Here is a 19,938-nt window from a genome sequence, read left to right as displayed (position 1 = left end):
TCCACAGACAAGGCTAAATTTTAACAGTTAAATTTACATTTTTCTTATAATTGTACTCTCCTGTACCACATCCCATTTCCCACATCTTTGTGTTTGGAGTCTGTTCATTCATACTACAGCTGTAGTAGATTCATGTATTTGTGTCTCACTCTCTGTGTGAAATCGTAAGCAGTGATTATTAGATTCTTTGCTGCTTACAGTAAAACTCTTTATGGGAGAAAGTAAATGAGCATGCACATAAATTGAGTAAAAGACTATGGTTCAAAGTCTCAGAAATAAGGAACATTTCAGATAAAGGGAAAATATGCCAAGTACCTTCTAATTCTTGGCCACAATATGGCACCATCTCTGTACATTGGTAACAAAGAATTATATAACCATTTCCACTTCCTGTATATACTTCTCCACATGATGACCTATACATAAGCCTTTCTATTAGCTGAGATGGCAAAGCTATCAAAATAAAACAATAATTCTGCACCCTAAAAAAGGGGGAAAGTAATGAGTGTTTTAACAGCATAACAACACATAAAATGAATTCGAAATACAAATACTGATCTGTGATGTTGGCACAAAAATCATTGCCTTCATTGTAGTCATTACTTTCTGTGTCTCTTCTCATTGATATTGTTGCCTGGTGTGACCTCTGTATGTCAGACTTGCAAATATTGACCTGAATGTCAGCCAAGTTATTCAGGGCATGTCTGCACCACAAACCTAAGTCAACCTATATTAGGTTGATTTACAGCCACCACAGTAATTACTGCAGTGGTTCGTGTTCACAATAACCTCCTTCGGTTGGTGGTGAGCGTCCTCACTAAGAGCGCTTCCACTGACCTAAGAGGGGGAATGTGGGGAGCCGAGAGTCCAGGCTGCCTCTGTGTAGTGTAGACCAGGTCGTAGATGATACATGGGCAAATACAGTAAAGGTACATTTGAGTCCGAGTCTTTGGCCCTTTCACATAGAGTGCATGTGTGTGTGTGTGTGTGTGTGTGTGTGGTGTGCTCTACATGCCTTCTTTCTAGCTGCAGATGCTTAGTATTACAGGGTATGTTTTCTGCAGGGCCCAAATAACTGTGGATGAAGAGGGAAGAAATAGGTTTGATTAATCATTGCAAACTTTCAGTTTAGTTAATTAACAATGATGCTTTTGTATAGTACTTCCATATAAACAAATCTTCCAACACACCCGTGAGTCAAGTAAGCGTCGTCATTCCCATTTGATAGGTGGGGAAACTGAGGCAAAGTGGTTAAAGGATTTGCCCAAGGCCAAAGAGAAAATAAACATCAGAGTATTAGAAACTCTGCAGATTGTGGCTACCAGTCATGAGCTCCAGACAAAAGGCCTCATTTGCATCAGTGTTCCCTATTTATTCCCTCATTTACATCAGTGTTCGTGAAGGGAAGGAAGGTAGGACAATGGTTAGTCTAGGATTAAGGATACCCACTTAGTCTCTCTCTGCCTCAGTTCCCCATCTATAAAATGGGGCTAATAGCACTTTCCTACTCACAGAGATGTTGTGAGGATAAATACGTTAAAGATGGTGAGGTGCTATGCTACTATGGTAATGGGGGCCACATATGTATCTGAGATAGATATCAGATTAGTTCTGAGTTGGGCATATGTGCTCTCCGTGGAGGCCAATGTGAATAGGTGCAGTGCTGTTGAAGGAGACAATCTTTTGCTAGATGGCAACCAACATTCTTCTGGGGATGGAACCAAAGGGGTACATCTGTGACACACCGTAGTTTTGGGTGAAGACTCTTCTTAAACAGCCAAGGTTTTAAAAAATGAAGGAATCCTAATAAAAGGCATCCACTGCTATTAGGAGAAGGGGGAGAAGGAATGGAAAGTTGAAATTAATTGGGGTCTTGTGTCTGTTTCCACATACTCTTCGTTCTGCCTTGAATTCTTGCAGTGGAAGTTCAAAGGTCTCCAATTAAAAGCTTCATTTTCTTTCCTAGCCACCTTGTCCTTGCCCGTCTGTCGCTCTCTGGCAAATAATACAATCCCAGATTAATAGCTGCTAATTCTCATGGATGTGGAAACATACTAGACTATAGACAAGGCTGGCCTGAAACACAAAGTGACCTCTGGCAGCCCAGCATATAACAACAGCTCTGTAAATTGCTCCATCATAGCTTTGTAGTGTAGGGGAATTGGGGTGGGAGGAAAGTACTTATTGTCCAGGGTTGGATAAAATCAATAATTTAAAAAAATACAGATTTTTAATTTAAATTAAATACAGATTTTTTTAAACAAACCTATTTGAAGTGATGAAAACCTATGTTAAGCCTATGATCTATTAAAATCATTAATATTAAAAACAAAAAAATAATATTAAGCGGTGTTATATTTGCTATCAAGTTTTAAAGAAAATCACAACACTGAAATGGTGGAAGTCACTGGCTAAGCACCTGGAACCAGAGTTTGTTGAAGTGCTAAACCAGCTTTGGACAGCAATAGCCTCTTCTATAAGTGCAGAGAGGATGATTTCTTCATTTCAGTATATACAACTAGTTCAGTGCAGTGACTAATTCTTTTTAGGTTAAGAAACCAATTGGATATTGAAAAAGCAGGAAAGCTTGTTTTCCTCTTCCAATCTATGAATTAAAAACTAGGTGTGAAAGGATGAGATCTACTCGTTTTAAAATCTTGGAGGACATGGTAACCAGAAACAATCAGTTCGCTTTGCTAACTACAGACAATACTTTCTTTGTTTAATAAATCAGTTAGTTTTAAATGCACAGCATGTTTTAGTAAACTTTCTGATAAACTTTTTTTCTGATGTATCCACCACATGTAAGGTAGTTTTATTGAACTAGTAAAACAATTAAAATACTATTTTTGTGCAGTTTAATTGAATTTAAATTTCTATCCAAATAGAGATTAGGTGACTACTTTTTTACTGTGATTTGTCACAGTCACTAAGAAGTGCATCATTCACCATTTTCTAACGTGATAAAAATGTAAAAATTAAGTATCTGAATAAATGTATGTTAAGTGCTATATTTTTTTAAGTAAATGTGTATAGCTATGGTATATAGCAAAAAAAAACCCCACCACATGAGGTGTAAAGGCTATATTTATTTGCAAATCAACATGTTTTAGTCCTGTGGCACCTTATAGACTAACAGAAGTATTGGAGCATAAGCTTTCGTGGGTGAATACCCACTTTGTCAGACGCACTTGTTGCTTATGCTCCAATACGTCTGTTAGTCTATAAGGTGCCACAGGACTCTTTCGTCACTTTTTACAGATCCAGACTAACACAGCTACCCCTCTGATACTTGACCCCATGTTTTAATGGTTCCCAACTAATTCATTGCCCAGGAAAACCTTTAGTTTCCTCCTAACCCTCTGTAGTTAGAGGTTGGCTTAAGCCCTGAAGTTTGAGGGGTTATAGCTCTTCCACAATGTTTGTTTGTTTTTTATGCTGGATATTATTGTTAGTCACATAAACGTCTAATCTTTTTCTGAGTAGCAGCCGTGTTAGTCTGTATCAGCAAAAAGAACAGGAGTACTTGTGGCACCTTAAAGACTAACAAATTTATTTTAGCATGAGCTTTCGTGAGCTGCAGCTCACTTCTTCGGATGCATAGAATGGAACACACAGACAGGAGATATTTATAAATATTTATACTTATTTATATATTTATATAAATATAAATAAGTGACTGTGGTCATAGTGACTGTGGTCATAGTGACTGTGACCAAATATTTATAAATATCTCCTGTCTGTGTGTTCCATTCTATGCATCCGAAGAAGTGAGCTGCAGCTCACGAAAGCTCATGCTAAAATAAATTTGTTAGTCTTTAAGGTGCCACAAGTACTCCTGTTCTTTAATCTTTTTCTGAATCCTACTAAACTCTTGGCCTTAGTAGCATTGTGTGGCAATGAGTTCCACAGCGTCACTGTGTATGTATGTTATATAAACAAGTATTTTATTTTTTCAGTTTTGAATTTGCCACCTTTCAGTTTCATTAAATGGCCCCTTGCTCTTGAGTTATGAGACCATGTAAAAGAAAGTTTCCAGTCTGTCTTCACCATCTAATCTATAAAATGCTTTGGAGCATGTGCTGTGATGGAGAGAGAAATGTATTTGGTGGTTAAATGTCATGCCATATTGTAAGTAATAGAGAGGACAGCTATGTTCGGAGTGAACTTTCTTCGGCAGGATATAGTGACAAAGTTGGGGTGGGGGAACACACCACAACAGCCACTGCTTGGCCTACCAGGGCTTGGAATGCAGAGTCTAGCCTGGTTAATATACTAGAGGTCAGTGATCAGTTGAGCCATTCTGGAATCAGCCACTGTCTTAAAGAATATGGATTTATTTAGTCGCTTGTGCTGTTTCAGCCATTGATTAAACCCTTGTTAGATTAGGGGGACCTGACCTGCTGTTTCACTTCCCCAGATGCACATACTTACTCTACTCTGCCAGGGTTGAACAAATCACCATACTACATACATTCCAGGGGGATAGTGTGATAAATGAGAGGAGAGAGAGCTCTCTTTTGTGGACACCCAGCCAGCCAGTTGGCTATGGAGTCCCTCTTGGTGGTTTTTCTCTACTTACTTTACCTGTAAAGGGTTAACAAGCCCACAGGTAAAAGGAAAGGAGTGGGCACCTGACCAAAAGAGCCAATGGGAGGGCTAGGACTTTTTAAAATTGGGAAAAAACTTCCCTTTGTCTGTCTGTCTGTTCTCAGGGAAAGAGGGGAACAGGGAGCAGTTATGCTATGAGAAGCTTTAAGCCAGATAATCAGATCATATCTAGACCTACTTTTAACAACCCAAATATGTAAGCAGATCAGAAATGTTTAGAAAGGCACGATTAGGTTTATTTCTTATGGCTAGTGGACTCCTCTGTGCTAACACCAGATGCTTTTGTTTGCTTGTAAACTTTAAGCTGAACCCTCAAGAAAGCTATTTTGGATGCTTAATTTTTGGAATTGTTCTTTTAAAATCTAGCAAAAGCCCAAGTTCCAGATATATTTTCTTTCTTTTTGTTTTTAATAAAATTTACCTTTTTTAAGAACAGGATTGGATTTTTGTGTCCTAAGAGGTTTATGCGTATGCTGTTTAATTAGCTGGGATCATCAGCTAATTTTCTTTCTTTTCTTTTCTTAGCTCTTCCCTGGAAGAGGTAGGTGTGTGAGTGAGTGAGTGAGAGAGAGAAAAAAAGGGCTTGAGGGTACCCCACAGGAAGGAATTCCCAAATGTGCCTTCCTGGGTTCCAAGGGGTTTGCATTTGGGTGGTGGCAGCATCTACCCATCCAAGGTCAGAGAGAAGCTGTATCCTTGGAAGTTTAATACAAGCCTGGAGTGGCCATAATTAATTTTTTGAATCCTTGCGGGCCCCCACCTTCTGCACTCGACGTGCCAGAGTGGGGAATCAACCTTGACAGATATTAATGCAGTAAATATTTTAGTAGCTCATACTATTTATGGTAGCTAACACAGTAACTAGCTGGAAGATTAAGACAAGTGCATTAGAAATAAGTTTGGTAAATTGCAGCTCAGTCTGTAGGCCCACAGACATGATGGTATGGCAGCTGAGAGCTTTGTCTTGGTGTTCTTGATTTGCTCACTGCTACTTGTAGAGGAGGTTTCTGAGGTACTGCGTAGCTAGATTTGTTTCTGATTTTGGTTTTAAATGCCTTTGTTGCTTTTTGCAGGACTACTTTGAAAGTTACATTTCCATTGCCTCAACTGTGCCTTCGGTGCTCTGCCTGATTGGAAACTTTGTGCTAGTCAACAGGTAAGTGCAGTTACATCTCCAGTCCAGGATGCATTAAGCACCACCATTTCCAGGCTTGCCTGCTCCCTCTGCAGTCCAATCACTCCACCCTTTTCTCTACTCTTTAGTGCTAGCACAGCAGTGGGCTTGAAGTCAAGCTGAAACATCTAAGGGGGAACTACATTTAACCAGAAAAAAATGTTAGCTAAACTGCTTATGAAAGAGACTCACTCTGCTGTTCTGTCTCCACAGCAAAGCCCACTCAAGACACCTCTTAGGTATTAGACCAGGCACAGAAACAGTTCTGTGCGCAAACTCATGTATATGTTCTCTTGTGTGATAATAGTTTTTCAGAGAAATAACAGCCCACTGTAGAAAAAGGTCAAATACAGTATTAAGTTCCTTGTTACATTTCCCTTTGAAATCTGTGTTCTGAATGCTACTGTAGTTTATAACGTAGTACAGGTCCCTGGAATCAGTGATTCTTCTTCGAATGATGGTCCCTATATGTATTTGTGGCGGGGTGACGATTTACCGGCGTGGCACCTCCTGCTGGTCGTCTTGAAAATTAGCTCTTTCCAGCCCAGGGAGCCCTCTGCAGGCCAGTGGCTTGCCCGCCACTGGTCCCCGTGTCCCTCCCGGATCCCGGTACCTCTCTACTTCAGGGTTCTGCCCCCAGCAGCAACCCACTGTCTCTGGGTCTCCCCTCCCAGGGGAACCCCCAACCCTCTATCCCCACCTTGCCTCAGTGGCTACTGCCAGTCATCATCTAGCCCCCGCTCACTGGGGTGGACTGCAGTCTGTAAACCACTCATGGGTAAGGGGGGGTTAGGACCTGCTGCCTTTGCCTATCTCTGGGCTGCCCCTCTGCAGCCCCAGTACCCTTTCATAGGCCTTCACCAAGGCCTGCAGCCTGGGGTTTTGTCAGGCTGGAGCTCCCCAGCTCCCTCTGCCTTTCCCCAGCACTGCTCCACCACAGGTACCCGTCTCGGCTCCCAAGCAGCCAGGTCCTTCTCTCTCAGAAGCTAGAGAGACTGTCCTTTTTGAGCTCATGGCTCACAGCCCTTTTATAGGGCCAGTTGTGACCTGATTGGAGTGTGACTCCAGCTGTGGCTGTTTCCCCAATCAGCCTAGCTTTCCCTGCTGCAGCCTTCTCCAGGGCTGCTTTATCCCCTTCAGGCAGAAGCGGGGTGACCACCCTGCTACACTCCCCCCTTAAGAATGCGTGGGGTGGGGGGTCCCTGTTGCCCCAGTGCCCCTCACAACTGGGCTCGCAGGGAATCCCTCTCCTGCTGCAGGCTCTCCACTATGTGGAGCCACCTGCTTCCCTCTATAACAGTCTGGGTCCCCACTGTAGCCCGCTCAGCTCCCACGTAGGTTCCCCTCTCTGTTTGAGATCCCACCGTAGCCCTCCTGGATCCTGTCTGGGTTCCCTGGTTTGTCTGGGGCCTCTCTGCCCCTGACAGTTCCTCGTTTGGGCCTCCAGCCTTCCCTGTCCCTCCAGTCTGGTCAGGCTCAGACTGGGCCCCTTTGTCAGCGCTCCCCCTTTCTCTTAGGGGGCAGTGCCTTTTTATATGGCCCTCATTGTGGCACTGGAAGCACCTCTTGTGCCTTCCCTTGGCCACAGCCTTCCCACTGTCTGTTTCAGGCTTAACCCTTCCCTCAGGGCTAGCCTGGGCCCGGCAAGTCCCCTGAGGGGCACTCCCTCCTTGTGTGCCCGGGCTCTTTACAGGCCCAACATGTTTGGGGCCCCCCTGTTGCCCTGACAGGGGGTGCTCCCTCAGTTTCTTCCTTGTCCAGGTGGGGTCCCCGGTAGGGGCACTCCTGTTGGTAGTGTCCCAGTCACCCACAGGTGAAACAATCTTTAGGCCGGCACCAGCCTCCAGCCCCAAGTGCCTGGCCCCCGATGAGATCTATGTGCCCTCCCCCGCAGCAGCTGAATCAGTCCCGCTTGCTGCTCGGCGAGCCGGGCCACCCAGGCTCTCCAGTACCAGTCCATCTTCACCACCTTCACGTTCTCCACTCTCAGATCTGGGCAATAGTCCCACAGTCCCTCCCCTGCCCTTTGTATCGGGGCGGACTGCGTGCCCACATTCTCCACCACGTGTGGTGGGGTGCCGATTCACCAGCGTGGCATCTCCTGCTGGTCATCTCGGGAATTAGCTCTTTCCAGCCCAGAGCGCCCTCTGCAGGCCGGTCACTCGCCTCACCTCACCTTCAGGCAGAAGCGGGGTGACCACCCTACTACAGTATTCCAAATGTGGGGTGCGCATGCACACCATGCACCGGAGCCAGAAGGTTTTCTTAGCAGTGCCCATTGATCCGCACATGTGTCGTGCATCCCCTTGTGCTCGCACCCGATGGTATAATAGACTGTGTGGGTTGATGCCTCTCCAATCCTTCTTACCGCCACATGGCCTGACTCAGAACCCTGGTTCTTTTGTGCACTTAGTTTTTACTAAATCTGTGTTCTGAATGCTACTATAGTTTATAACCAGGACACTACCAAATTCATAGTCCATTCTGGTCAATTTCACAGCCGCAGGATTTGAAAATTAGTCAATTTCACATTTGCAGATGTTTACAGATGAAATTTCACAGTGTTGTAACCATGGGGGTCTTGACCGAAAGAAGGTATGAGGAGGTTGCAAAACAGTTGTAGGGGGGTTGTGGGATTGCTATCCTCACTTCTGTGCTGCATTCAGACCCACCTCTGGATAGCTTTCCCTGCTGCAGGAAGCTCTGCCTTGTTCCCATTGACCAGTTTACCCCCGCCTAGAGAAACTGAGACACAGGGGAAAGGTTTCCCCACCCACTAGGAGAAAATCTTTTAGAGGGAACTATAGCGCTGTACTTGTCTTGATTCCCTGTTGACTGGCAACTACAGTTCTATTTTCTGTACCTACGGTGTTTGCCTGTGTGCCAGTCCCTTTTATCTGCCTTATTCTGTGAGTTCTAATCACTGAAGAAAGAATGGAAATTAGTCTGAAGATGAGCCATATCAGTGCACAATGGCAGGAGGTAAGTATGTGGTGTGTACAGTATATACTTCATAGTGAGTAGGTACTTTAATGTTCACCATTAATACCATAGTAATTATTAGCCACGTGATAAATTCCTAAAATAGGTGCTCAGTTGTTACCTGTCTTTGCATGTTGCATGCAAACAGGGGAAAGGGAAAGAAAGCAAAGGATAACTTCAGAAAATAGCTCTTGTTTTTCTTGCATATCATTCAGACTGCTAATGTATCCATTTCACTAAACTATTATGTATTTAATGCATTACATTTAAATGTAGCATCTATCTCCTGCATATCACAGATTCTTCTGACTGGTGCATCTATAATCAATAAGTGTTTTATTATGTTAAATTTTCAACATCATAAATACTCATGAGGCAGATTAACATTATGAAGAATTCTAAGCAAATCGGTTCCCTGTGGTTCAAATATTATGCAGCATGTATGGCTAGCATATGCTCCACCTTCAGTATAACAGCATCTTTGAGAGCTAACCATTATTGCTGTTTTAAAGTCGCGGCACTGTCTGTGGATACCAACACATATGAGATCATGAAAGTTTTTTTTCTTGTACATCATTTGGGAGAGAACAACAAAACCAGGTAGTGCTGACTCCTTTGTGGGTGCGTGAAGACACTTGTATTCATATTAGTGCTCCTGTTTGACCAGATATAATTATTTGTGTTTTAATTGCTTTTCAAAAAGGTGTTCCATGCACACAAGGCATATTTGTCAGGAGTCCTTCATCCTACTAAAACTGGGCCAGTCAGACTACAGTATTTGTAGTTTGGGTAACTATGAGGCATAATGCACCATATTGTGGTCCCTGGGAGACCTGCCTAGGAGAATACGGTTTAGTACAGGAGACCTTGTATCTGAGGATGAAAGGAATGTATTTCAACACTTCATCTCTAGATCTTGATTGCTAGCTTAGCTTTCCTTTTTCCTTCATCCCTCCTCTGCCCTGAAGGTAAGCTGATAAAGTCTTGTGTGTCTATAATAAGTAACCTTCCTGTTCAGGCAACTAATTATCTTGTAGTGACAAGCACGTGATTGCTTTCACCCAGCCTGCAGTATTCCCCAAGCAGACTTTGTTGCTGCTGCGTGTTGCTCTTCTGAGGGGAATATCTCCTGTTTCTGCTAGAAATGGATATTTACAGCTTGGTTGGGTTTATAGACTTATTGAGTTGAATAGGCACTGATGGAAGATGTGGAAGTCATCAACTTGATATCAAAACACTTTAAAATAATTACTTTTTATTTCCCCCCTTTTTCTTGGTCCTTCCCACCCCAGAGGAATTAGTTCATAGCAACTTCTACGCTGGCTTCATTTCTCTAGCCACCTGGCTTCCTTTGTGCTCTTGTATTATCTCCCAGTTGGCTGGCACATCAGCAGCCTGCCTTAGCCAGAGTATGCATTTCTAGGCTGTCGTTTGTGCTTCCAAAACAACTCCATTGTAAGATCCCATGTTGTGGTGCGGCATCTTGAGTGCGTGCTCTAAAAAGTGGGACAGGGTGACAGCTACACACTTGTACACTGCATTTTGACAGCAGTCAGTACTACTAGCACATGGCACTTCTTGGCTACCTTTAAAGCAAAGGGCCTTACCTAGGTTGTGAAAATTACTTAGTTTGTAGAGTACTTTGAAACTTTTGGATGGAAAAGGATACAGAAATGCCAAGTTACAAAATGATAGCCATTATTGTATTTGTCTGGAAACTTTTCAGTGACTAGAGTTTTTAAAAATGAAATATGTAGAATAGAGTAGATTGTGCCAGCCTGTAGGCATTTGAAGATGAGTCACATGTAAGAAGAGGCAGTATGGTCCAGTGCATAGAGCACTATACTGGGAGCCAGGAGACCTGGGTTCTTCTGCCAGTTTGCTAACTTGGGGCAAATCACTTCACCTCTCCCAGCTCTGTTTCCACTCCCCTTCCCCATAGTCTGCGTGTTTAGATTGTGAGCGCCTTAGAAACTGTCTCTTACTATGTGTGTATACAGTGCCTAGCACAGTGGGACCCTGATCTCAGCTGGGGCATCTAGGCACTACCGTAATAGAAGTAATGAATAATAATAGATTTTTGTGACTAAAATAGATGGTGGGGGGGGGGAGTGTCATTTAAAAAAAAAAATCCAAACCACTGCATTTCTTCTCTAGGGTATCTGCCAGCATCCGCATTCTGTCCTCCTTGGCTGTCATGCTGGCTGTCTTCGTGGTGATCACTGTGCTGGTGAAAATGGACACATCCACATGGACACGGCGTTTTTTTGTCATAACCATAGTTTGCGTGGTTATAGTCAGCAGTGCCTCAACCATCTTCTCCAGCAGCATCTTTGGCCTGACAAGCTGTTTTCCCATGAAGAATTCTCAGGCGTTGATTTCAGGTTAATCTCTCTCTGATATTCAAAATGGAATCGGTGGCAGTAAGTAAATGATCAACTTTTTCAATGGAAAACTACCCACTCACTGAGAAACAGACTGACAAGAGAGCTTAGAAACTGCTTAGAATCATGGGTTTTAGTTTTGTGACCCATGCTTTTGGTTCTGTAGCACATGCTCCATCTTGGTGGAGGTTTTGCTGCATCTTGCATTTAGATGTGATAATGAGGTCTGCATGTTTGCTGAAGTAACATGACCTTTCCTTTATTTAAAAAAAAAAAATCTGTAGACTGAGATAAAGGGAAGTTCCCAAGGAAGAAAAGCAGCCAGTCATGTGAGCTGACTCTCTAGTTTCTGTAAATGTTTTGTAGACTGCCATACTTCACTGTATAAAACAGTATTTGTTCTCTCAGAAGAGACAAGGAGAATACTAGATCCTTGGTATCCATATTCTGTAGGTGAATTTCCCCTAAACAATGTGAGACAAAGGACCACAGAGTTGATTTTTCTATAGGGGGAAGAACATTCTTTAGTTCCACGTTTGTTTATATCTCCGGAAATCTTAAACTTCGCATTGTCTCTCTTTTTATATTCCACATTTATGCTCATTTCCATAACTGATGAGGGACACGCTGAGAGCCATGAGTGATGAGGTCCCTGGAGGTTTGGCTGTTGTTGATACCTACCCTGCAGTGCATTTAGAATGTTAAGAGAGAGATGAGGGGGAAGAAATCAAGACAGTGACTTCAGAAATACTTCCTTGGGCCAAGGCAGGAATGTTTTAATGATTTTTTTTTTTCCCGGTGAGGGAAATTAGCTTGTCTCAGATGTGGCTGTTCCTGTTGTAAAAAATGTGTACGTGGTATTGACAACTTGATTTGCATTTTGGGAGGTAAAAGAGAGAGACTATCAAACTCCCAATTTTAGAAAATCAAGCGTGGGTTTCTGATCCGGTAACTAACACTCTGCCCTCTGAAACTAGGCATAGGAAATCCATGTTACAGCCCAGCACACCAGACCCACCTGGCCCCCACGATGTATTTGTGTACCCTTGCTAGAGGGGGAGAAGGATGGATGGAAAGCGGGGCTCCCATTTCACTACACAACTAGTACAGAGCAGGGGTTGTGATCCAATAAATAACTGATTTGAGACCAACATAGAAGTATAGGCAATACCAAATATGCAGATAGGCTTTCCCTTTTGAGGCTGCTGGCTTTGAAGCCTCGTATCTGGGGTAACTAGATGATCCAACATGTTAATGCACTGGCTTGTCACCTCTGGAGGCCTAGACTACAATGAGGCTTGGTTCAGACGAGATGAGTTTAGCGGTTTCCAGCTAGCCAAATATTTGGGGTTTTTTTTCTACATCCCAAAACTACCATACAGCTTGCAGCGATTGGCTGCCTTGTGTCAAGAGACCTGGCGCTGAAATTCAAGCCGTGTTCATAGGTTAGGACTGAGGCGCATTGGGTAAGCTGTGTGCGAGCACTTGCACAGCACTTGCCAGCTCTGTGTATGGCTCTGGCCAATACTACCAGTGGCTCTGTTCCAAGAGCACTGAAGTTTGCCCTATACATTTCAGTTAAAAATCATTTCTGAAATTCCTAGGTGCAAGCCTCTTACCCTCACTTCTCTAATACCTACCCTCTATTTCGAATTTGAAGCTGCTGTCTACCCAAGTGTCTGGGCCTGGCTGATCCAGTATAAGATGGGCATTATTAGATGCTTCTTTGACACTGAATTTTTGCTTTTTCTCCCCATGTAGGTCAGGCCATGGGGGGCACAGTCAGTGCTGTGGCATCGGTGGTGGACCTGGCAGCAGCTGCTGATGTTACAGACAGCGCCTTGGCCTACTTCCTGACAGCAGATGTCTTCATCATTGTCTGCATTGTGGTATACCTGATTCTTCCCAAGTTGGAATACTCCAGGTAAAGCCTGTCAAGCCACCAGGCCATTGACTATGCAGATATCCTAAGCACAGTTCACCTGATATAGACTTTGGATGTGGTGAATATGTCTCAGGTGCAGATAGAGAGGTATTTTTCTCCTTAATAAGAGCTACAAAGTACATAATTGTAGTATGTTGAGGTGTGAAAAGCCAGCAGTAAGAACAGCAGTGCAAATGGGGTATCTGGGGACCTACTTTCTCTTTCATTGTGTGGCGTAAAAGGTCAGGAAAATCATAGTCTTATGTGATGCCCATTTCTCCTGCCTCCTGCCATTCGGCAGTCTCGCCTTTTATGTTGTTTGCTCATATGCTTGTCTGATTGTTGCAAGAATCCCCCTTCTCTCATACCCTGCTCGGAGGACCATGCAACACACCCTGTGCTTTGCTGTCCTGCTGCTTGTGTTCAGTTCCTTTGCTGGGTCTCTTTCTTATGATCTTCCTGATTTGACAGAAACCGCAGACAGAAACTGGAGGATTTGCAGCTTGTCTTGAGTTTCTGAAAAGCTACCTTTTGTGGGGAAGAGGGGGAGGGGGATGACTGAAACCACATAAGCAGATCTAGAATTGCTTAATCAGAAGTAGTTAAGATGACTCTTATTCAGATTAACCCCTGAAACATACAGATGATAGCCGAACCAGTCCCCTGGTTCATGCAGTAACCAGTGGGACATACCAGTATTTTAGACTCCTAAACTTCTGGATTCTCCAAGCCTGGTTGGTTTTGAAATGTCTGAGCGTCCTGTGAATAGCTGGGCATCTCTGTGCATCAGAGGCATTTCTTGTTTAGTTATGACACATTCAGGTTGGGAGGAGAGAGTTGGATAATCCATGGGATTTGAGTAAATTCTATAGGAAACACTAGTTAGAGTGCATTTGTGATGATGTAGGTAGGTTCATGTGGGAGCAGGAGATACTGTTTTTGTTTTGTTCGCAGCCTTCTTTTATTGTACAGTGAAGAGCACAGGAAACTGAAGTATTTTGTACACTCCCCCATGATATGATTGACATGGGTCCATATTGTGTAGGGAGTGGGATCTTGGCAAGGAAGAGGAATGTGATCTTATGTATCTATTAAATCCTGAGCTCATTGAAGTAGTCTGTGTGTGTAGCCCTTTATTAAAATAGAATCCACTGACAGAAACTGTGGGGATTGCCACAGCTTGTGCTGAATTTCTGTCTTCCGTTTCTCTCTGGATTTTGGGCTGGGAAGGGGATCAGTTTCTGGTGAGGTGGGCAGTACAAGCTATATAATCTAAATACTGAATTCCTTATTTGTTGAGTCCCAGCAGATTTTACTGCACAGCCAACTTCTGTTCTCATTGCAGCTGTCCATCTTGATTTCATTGGGTTGTTGATAGTTTTCCTTCCTCTCTCCTTTCAGGTACTACATGAGAAGCCACAAGGGTAGCACACACCCAGCTGGTGTATTGCCTAGCAGTTATTTAGAGGGAGCAGATGAATCACAAGGCATTACCAACAGCTCATTTCCAGCCAAAGGGACCAGTGTCCAAAATATCCCACCCTTACGTCCTATCCTGATGAAGACTGCTGTCCTGGGCTTCTGTGTCTTCTATGTCTTCTTCATCTCTATCATCATATTTCCTTCCATCTCCTCCAGCATAGAATCTGTCAACAAGGACTCGGGGAGCTTATGGACCAATAAGTACTTCATCCCCTTCACCAGTTTCCTTTTGTACAATTTTGCTGACTGGTGTGGACGGCAAATCACCGCCTGGATCCAGGCCCCTGGCCCAAAGAGCAAACTGCTCCCTGCTCTGGTCCTCCTGAGGACTTTGTCACTACCCCTATTCATGTTATGTAACTATCAGCCTCGGATCCATATCAAAATGGTAATCTTCAACAAAGATGTCTACCCGGCTGTCTTCATTGCACTCTTAGGACTCAGCAATGGTTACCTGGGTACCTTAGCTATCATCTATGGCCCCAAGATCTTGCCAAGAGAGTTGGCAGAGGCAACAGGGGTGGTGATGACATTTTACCTGACATTAGGGTTGGCGTTGGGATCTGCCTGCTCAATTCTTTTGGTCCATCTAATATAGAAGAGAGGTGGGAGGGTGAGGGTGTTACCATCATCTTGGGCAGCACCAGATTGAGGCCACCAGCAGTTGGCTGAAGAACCAGCTCCTTTCCTCAGGAAATCTGTGAAGTTACATTCCTGAACCTCTGATCCTGATCAGGTGTAGTGGGACTCGGAAATCATCATGAAAAGCAGGTGGGCAGGAAAGTTGAGGGAAAGCAGCAGGGTTAGTTGCTGAACCTGAAAGTCAGGTGAAATGCTCCTTTTAAGAAGCTCATAAAAGGAGTGCCTAGCTAGTATGGGGAGAAACAAAGCATCTGCAGAGATTCTCTAGGCTCAAAAAGGAGCTTAAGATGTACCCTATTCCTTGCTGTCACTATGTCTGTTATCGCTTTGGTCTTATATTAACTATTTCCTGGCTTCCCAAGCATGAAGGCTGACTAAACTGGTTCAAGTTACTGCTAATGGTAGAAGTGAACTAATAATGAGTTTTGTAAAAGAACCCGAACAAATAAACAAGCTCCCCCCACCCACCCCCCCCGGTTTGTGGGGAAATTCCCACAGGCTGTGCCAAAGGGGGTTAGTCCAGAATGCCAATCGTGATGGTGTGAAAGCTTCATCTCCAGGAACAACTCATTAGGTCAGGTGGATGCGCACCAAATGTTGCTCTTTTCCTTCCACCCACAATTCTGCCTTCTTTCATACATCTGCTGGACCTAACATTGCAAGACCTAACATTTTCAGATGCTTCAGTAAGCCCCACTATTTTCTGCTGGACAATTTAAAAGGACACTCTTGGAGGATTTGTAATTGTTTTATTACTGAATTAATGCTGTGGGACCTTGAAAATTAAATCTGTTTCCCTGTGGAATACTTCCCACATATGATGTACATAAACACTGCTTTGTTATTTAGGATTGCTTATTACAGCTGACATTGGGTAAGTGTATAACTTTTTAATGCTGTTTGTATGTGTATGATGTGGAACAGAGCAGTGAAGTATTATTCTTGGGAGAAACCACAGCAAAGTACAATACTTGGATTGTATACACTTATTCTAAGACAAGGAAAAACTCTGAATATTGGGCATAACTTCCTAATAATGAGATCTGTCAGACTGTAGAATAGTTTCCTTAGGGATGGAGTGGAAACACCAGTGCCTGCGTCATTCCAAATTAGACTGGGCAAAGCGCTGAAAGGGGGATGTCCTAGATCTCCTCACTCTTAACTGCAGATACTATTGGAGAGTTGGGTAATACTTTGTGCTTTACTAGACTTGACAACATCCCTTTTCTGTGACTGGCACAGTAGAATGATTAGCGGCTTAATTGTTGTTTTTTTAAAAAAAAACTTCCTGTGCTGCTCTTTTTACCTAAATCTTTGAACTGGTTCATGTTGTGGCAACTTTCACAAATTCAAGTGAATGGACACTGTTTTGTTTTTTCCCCCAAAACCTACCAAATGGTGACCAATTAAATCTTAAACTGAAAAGGATCCAGTGATAATAAATTTTGCTGATATTTTAAAAAGTTCTACAGTGTGTGTTGAGAGGAGGAAATTTTATTAAAAAAAAAAGATTTATTATGTTTACTAAATTCACTGTATGAAAAACATTGAGACCCCAGTTAATTCAAATGGACTGGCTGTGAGCGAAGGGAAAGATTACACTGGTGATCTGGCATTAGATAAATTTGGCCTATACTGTTATCAGAATAAGGAGATGTTATAAAGCAAAAAGATTGTCTCCAAATGGGATGGCTTTTTAAATTTATCTATGAAATTTAGATGAAGCATAAACTAAACTAAATGCAGTTCTGATTATATTTTTACTCTAAAATTGGATGGATATATGCTGTAAAAGGAGATTGACTAGCCACCTAATTTTGTAATTTGTCATTACAATTGAATGTCTCTGGGGAAAATAACCATGGAAAATGTTTCCCATCCCGGGATTTGATATCTCAAAGAATTGAAAGAGGAATATCAAGCCTTTTGCTTCTAGATAACTGTTTCAAATTCACCCTCAGCTGGTAACCTTTTTAGATTTTAGTCTCTCCTTTGAGTTCCTAATGTGCCGGCAGTCATGTGTCAAAAAAGTGCCACCACAACTAGTTCTCATGGTAGAGATGCTATGGGATGAATAGTCTTGGGAGTTATAACTCGCCTAGAGTTAGTGCTGGTAAGTCATAAGATTTTTGTCCGGGTGGCATGGCTGCATGCCATGCTGCTGCTAATGCGGTGCCATTTCTGTGATGGTTATTTAAAGGTTTTCAGGCTTTGGTATGGATAGTTAAGAAGTAAAACTTGAAAGATATATTTAGTTTTTTACTATTTAACACTTGACAGAATATTAATTGGAAAGTAATCTGGCCTAATTGCTGAAGCCAGTGCCCTGTGTTCTGGAGTCTCTTCCTTTTTTGTGGTCTGTGTGGGCAATAACAGTAGATGATAAGGTTTTAAAAATTGAAGTTCAGTTTTGATAGCTGAGAGTTTCACAAAGTGTCTACCCACTGCTGACTTTCATTACTTTATATAGAGAATAATACATGGCTAGCATATAACCTACCATGATTGACAGCAGTTATTGAGACTGAACTAAGTGTTTTTTCAGTATTTAGTCTGGGATCATTGGTAACACACATACAGTTCAGCTTTATAGGTAGTTTTAAAACATAAAATCCAGACATGAGTGGAAAATTTACAGGGCATGTGATGCAGAAGGAGAAGCTTTGCAGAATGTGACTTTGCATGGCATAGGCTTTAAAAAACTTAAATGAATACTGTCATTTCACTAGGAACTAATCCTTTGGCCTTCATTGTGTGGAAATATAATACAGCCTGGCCAAGGCTGATACATGTTAGATTCCATTTTTGTTTAGATTCTAAAAGGTAGCTAAATGACCAGGTGGTACAGTTTAAATGCACCTCTACCACTGACAGCCATTCTGCAGAAGCCCAAGGCGCAGGTGTGTGTGTAATATTGTTTTAAACCAAAATAGGACTTGGTTTGTACTGGTGCCTGTCACCTCTGCAATGTTGTGAAGATTTAGGAGCCTTTGTGTTGTGTAGTGCACTAGTCTCTCATCACTGGAGAGCCGAACTCAAATTCACTTCAACAGATAAAGGTGACATTTGTGGTCATAACTATTTCCCACTAACATTTTTGCCTATATCACATAAGCCCTATGCAGTATCGGATAATTTTCATTCTCTTTGCAGAAAAAAACTGAGCCTGGAATAGAACTCTGTTGGGATATATATGTATATAACCTCCATTCGGGGTAAGATATTTTAAAAAGAGGCTTAAACCCAACATCCAGTTTTATACCTTCAGTCAGTTGTACAGACACAAACAATGGCATTAGCACTTCTAATTAGCTGATTGCAACTGCAAATCAGGTAGATGCCTAAGTACAATCTCTTGTGTCTGCAAATGTAAAGCCATAATTAAAATATTGCCTGTTGATAGCTCTGGGTGGGACTAAATGTTGTTGTTGTTTTTTTTTTTTCTTGTTATGTGGCATGTGAGTCTTACTGTCCTGTACTAATACTGTGTGTATCTCAGTTTCCCTTTGTACTGCACCAGTGCATAGGTGGTGGGAATTTGAGTGTGTGACTTCTGCAGAAGCCCTCGAGGCAGGTGAGGCTGCCCAGCTGCCTGCACGTAGGTGATGGTCGATGCCTTTCGCACCTGAGAACCAGGAAAGGGATGCAACCAGATGACATTTCGTCCAGGAAGCAGGACAAAGAGCGGAGGAGGAGCAACGGGCGTGTTGGAGGCCAGGCAACAGAGTCCATGGCAGTCTGCTGTGGGGAACTGGAAGAGGGGGAGTCCAGGCTGTCTGGCTCAGGGATCCCCTAAGATGGACTTTGCTAAAACTCACTGATTTCTGTGCTAACAAGTTCTGTTCTATGCTGTGTACCTGTCAACTAATAAACCTTCCATTTTACAATGCTGGCTGAAAGTCATGTCTGACTGCGGAGTTGGGGTGCAGGGCCCTTTGGTTTCCCCAGGAACCCCAGACTTCTTGCCCTGGCAACAGTGGCATGCTTCGCCAGAGTCCTGACTGGATCTTAGAGAGCAGTTCCAGAGCATCGGCCCGGTAACTCCGTGACCGTAACAAGGCGCTCTTCCTAATGCTAAAATTTATTTCAGATGCTTAAGACGCATTTGGTGATATCTTTACTGAACCAGAGGTTGAGAAGCCAAGAACGAGGGCTTATATACATACACACAGCCCAAATGTATACTGAACTCTGATTTGAACCCAAGTATTGTGATTGTTTTGTCCTAAGAGATTTTGAAATGTGACTGTTGACCTCTGTAAAGTCTTGGCATTCTCTTACAGTGATTCTCCTGTATCCACTCTCAATTTATCCTCCCCTACCATGTGTTTATTTTAATGCCTTTATACCTCCCATTTCCATAGCACCTTTTTATAGAAGGATCTCTAAGATAGAGAGGTTCTACAATCATGGTTAACCTTACAGACATGTTAAGAATTACACCAACAATATATCACAGAGAGATGGAGGGGAAAAAATAAGAAGCTTAAACCTGGCCTCTGATTCTATGCCAGCAATTAATGGGTAGTGCAACTGACATCATTTGCCTGGCTGTTGCGATCAAAACTCTGCTCACAGAATTTGAAGGCAATGTCTGATGGAGCAAAAGAACAATAAGTAGTAATGGAATCCACAACTTCTGACTCTGTCAATCCTCATCTGATTATTAGACCAGACTGCATCTCAGATAAAAACATTGTTGGAGGCTCAGAGTAATTATGGGAAGGGTAGTGAGGTAG

General features: G+C 42.9%; 1 protein-coding gene across 2 annotated transcripts in view; it reads left to right on the top strand.

The window, feature by feature from the left end:
* The window catches only part of SLC29A3 (solute carrier family 29 member 3), a 31,535-nt gene extending 12,353 nt beyond the window's left edge, over window positions 1–19,182 (top strand). The window contains exons 3-7 of one of the 2 annotated variants that reach the window (XM_045025316.1): window positions 5,685–5,767; window positions 10,925–11,151; window positions 12,913–13,075; window positions 14,477–16,073; window positions 18,699–19,182. In XM_045025316.1, the coding sequence (XP_044881251.1) occupies window positions 5,685–5,767; window positions 10,925–11,151; window positions 12,913–13,075; window positions 14,477–15,155 (1,152 nt within the window). In that variant the 3' untranslated portion in view covers window positions 15,156–16,073; window positions 18,699–19,182. The remainder of the gene's footprint in view (window positions 1–5,684; window positions 5,768–10,924; window positions 11,152–12,912; window positions 13,076–14,476; window positions 16,074–18,698) is intronic. The other variant, XM_045025317.1, reaches the window with a different exon arrangement.
* The last annotated feature ends 756 nt before the right edge of the window (window positions 19,183–19,938 follow it).

This window comes from Mauremys mutica, chromosome 7 (genome assembly GCF_020497125.1).
Source record: "Mauremys mutica isolate MM-2020 ecotype Southern chromosome 7, ASM2049712v1, whole genome shotgun sequence".
Lineage (NCBI taxonomy): Eukaryota > Metazoa > Chordata > Testudines > Geoemydidae > Mauremys > Mauremys mutica.
Note: the sequence above shows the minus strand (reverse complement) of the source record. Positions and strands in the feature narration are given on the sequence as shown.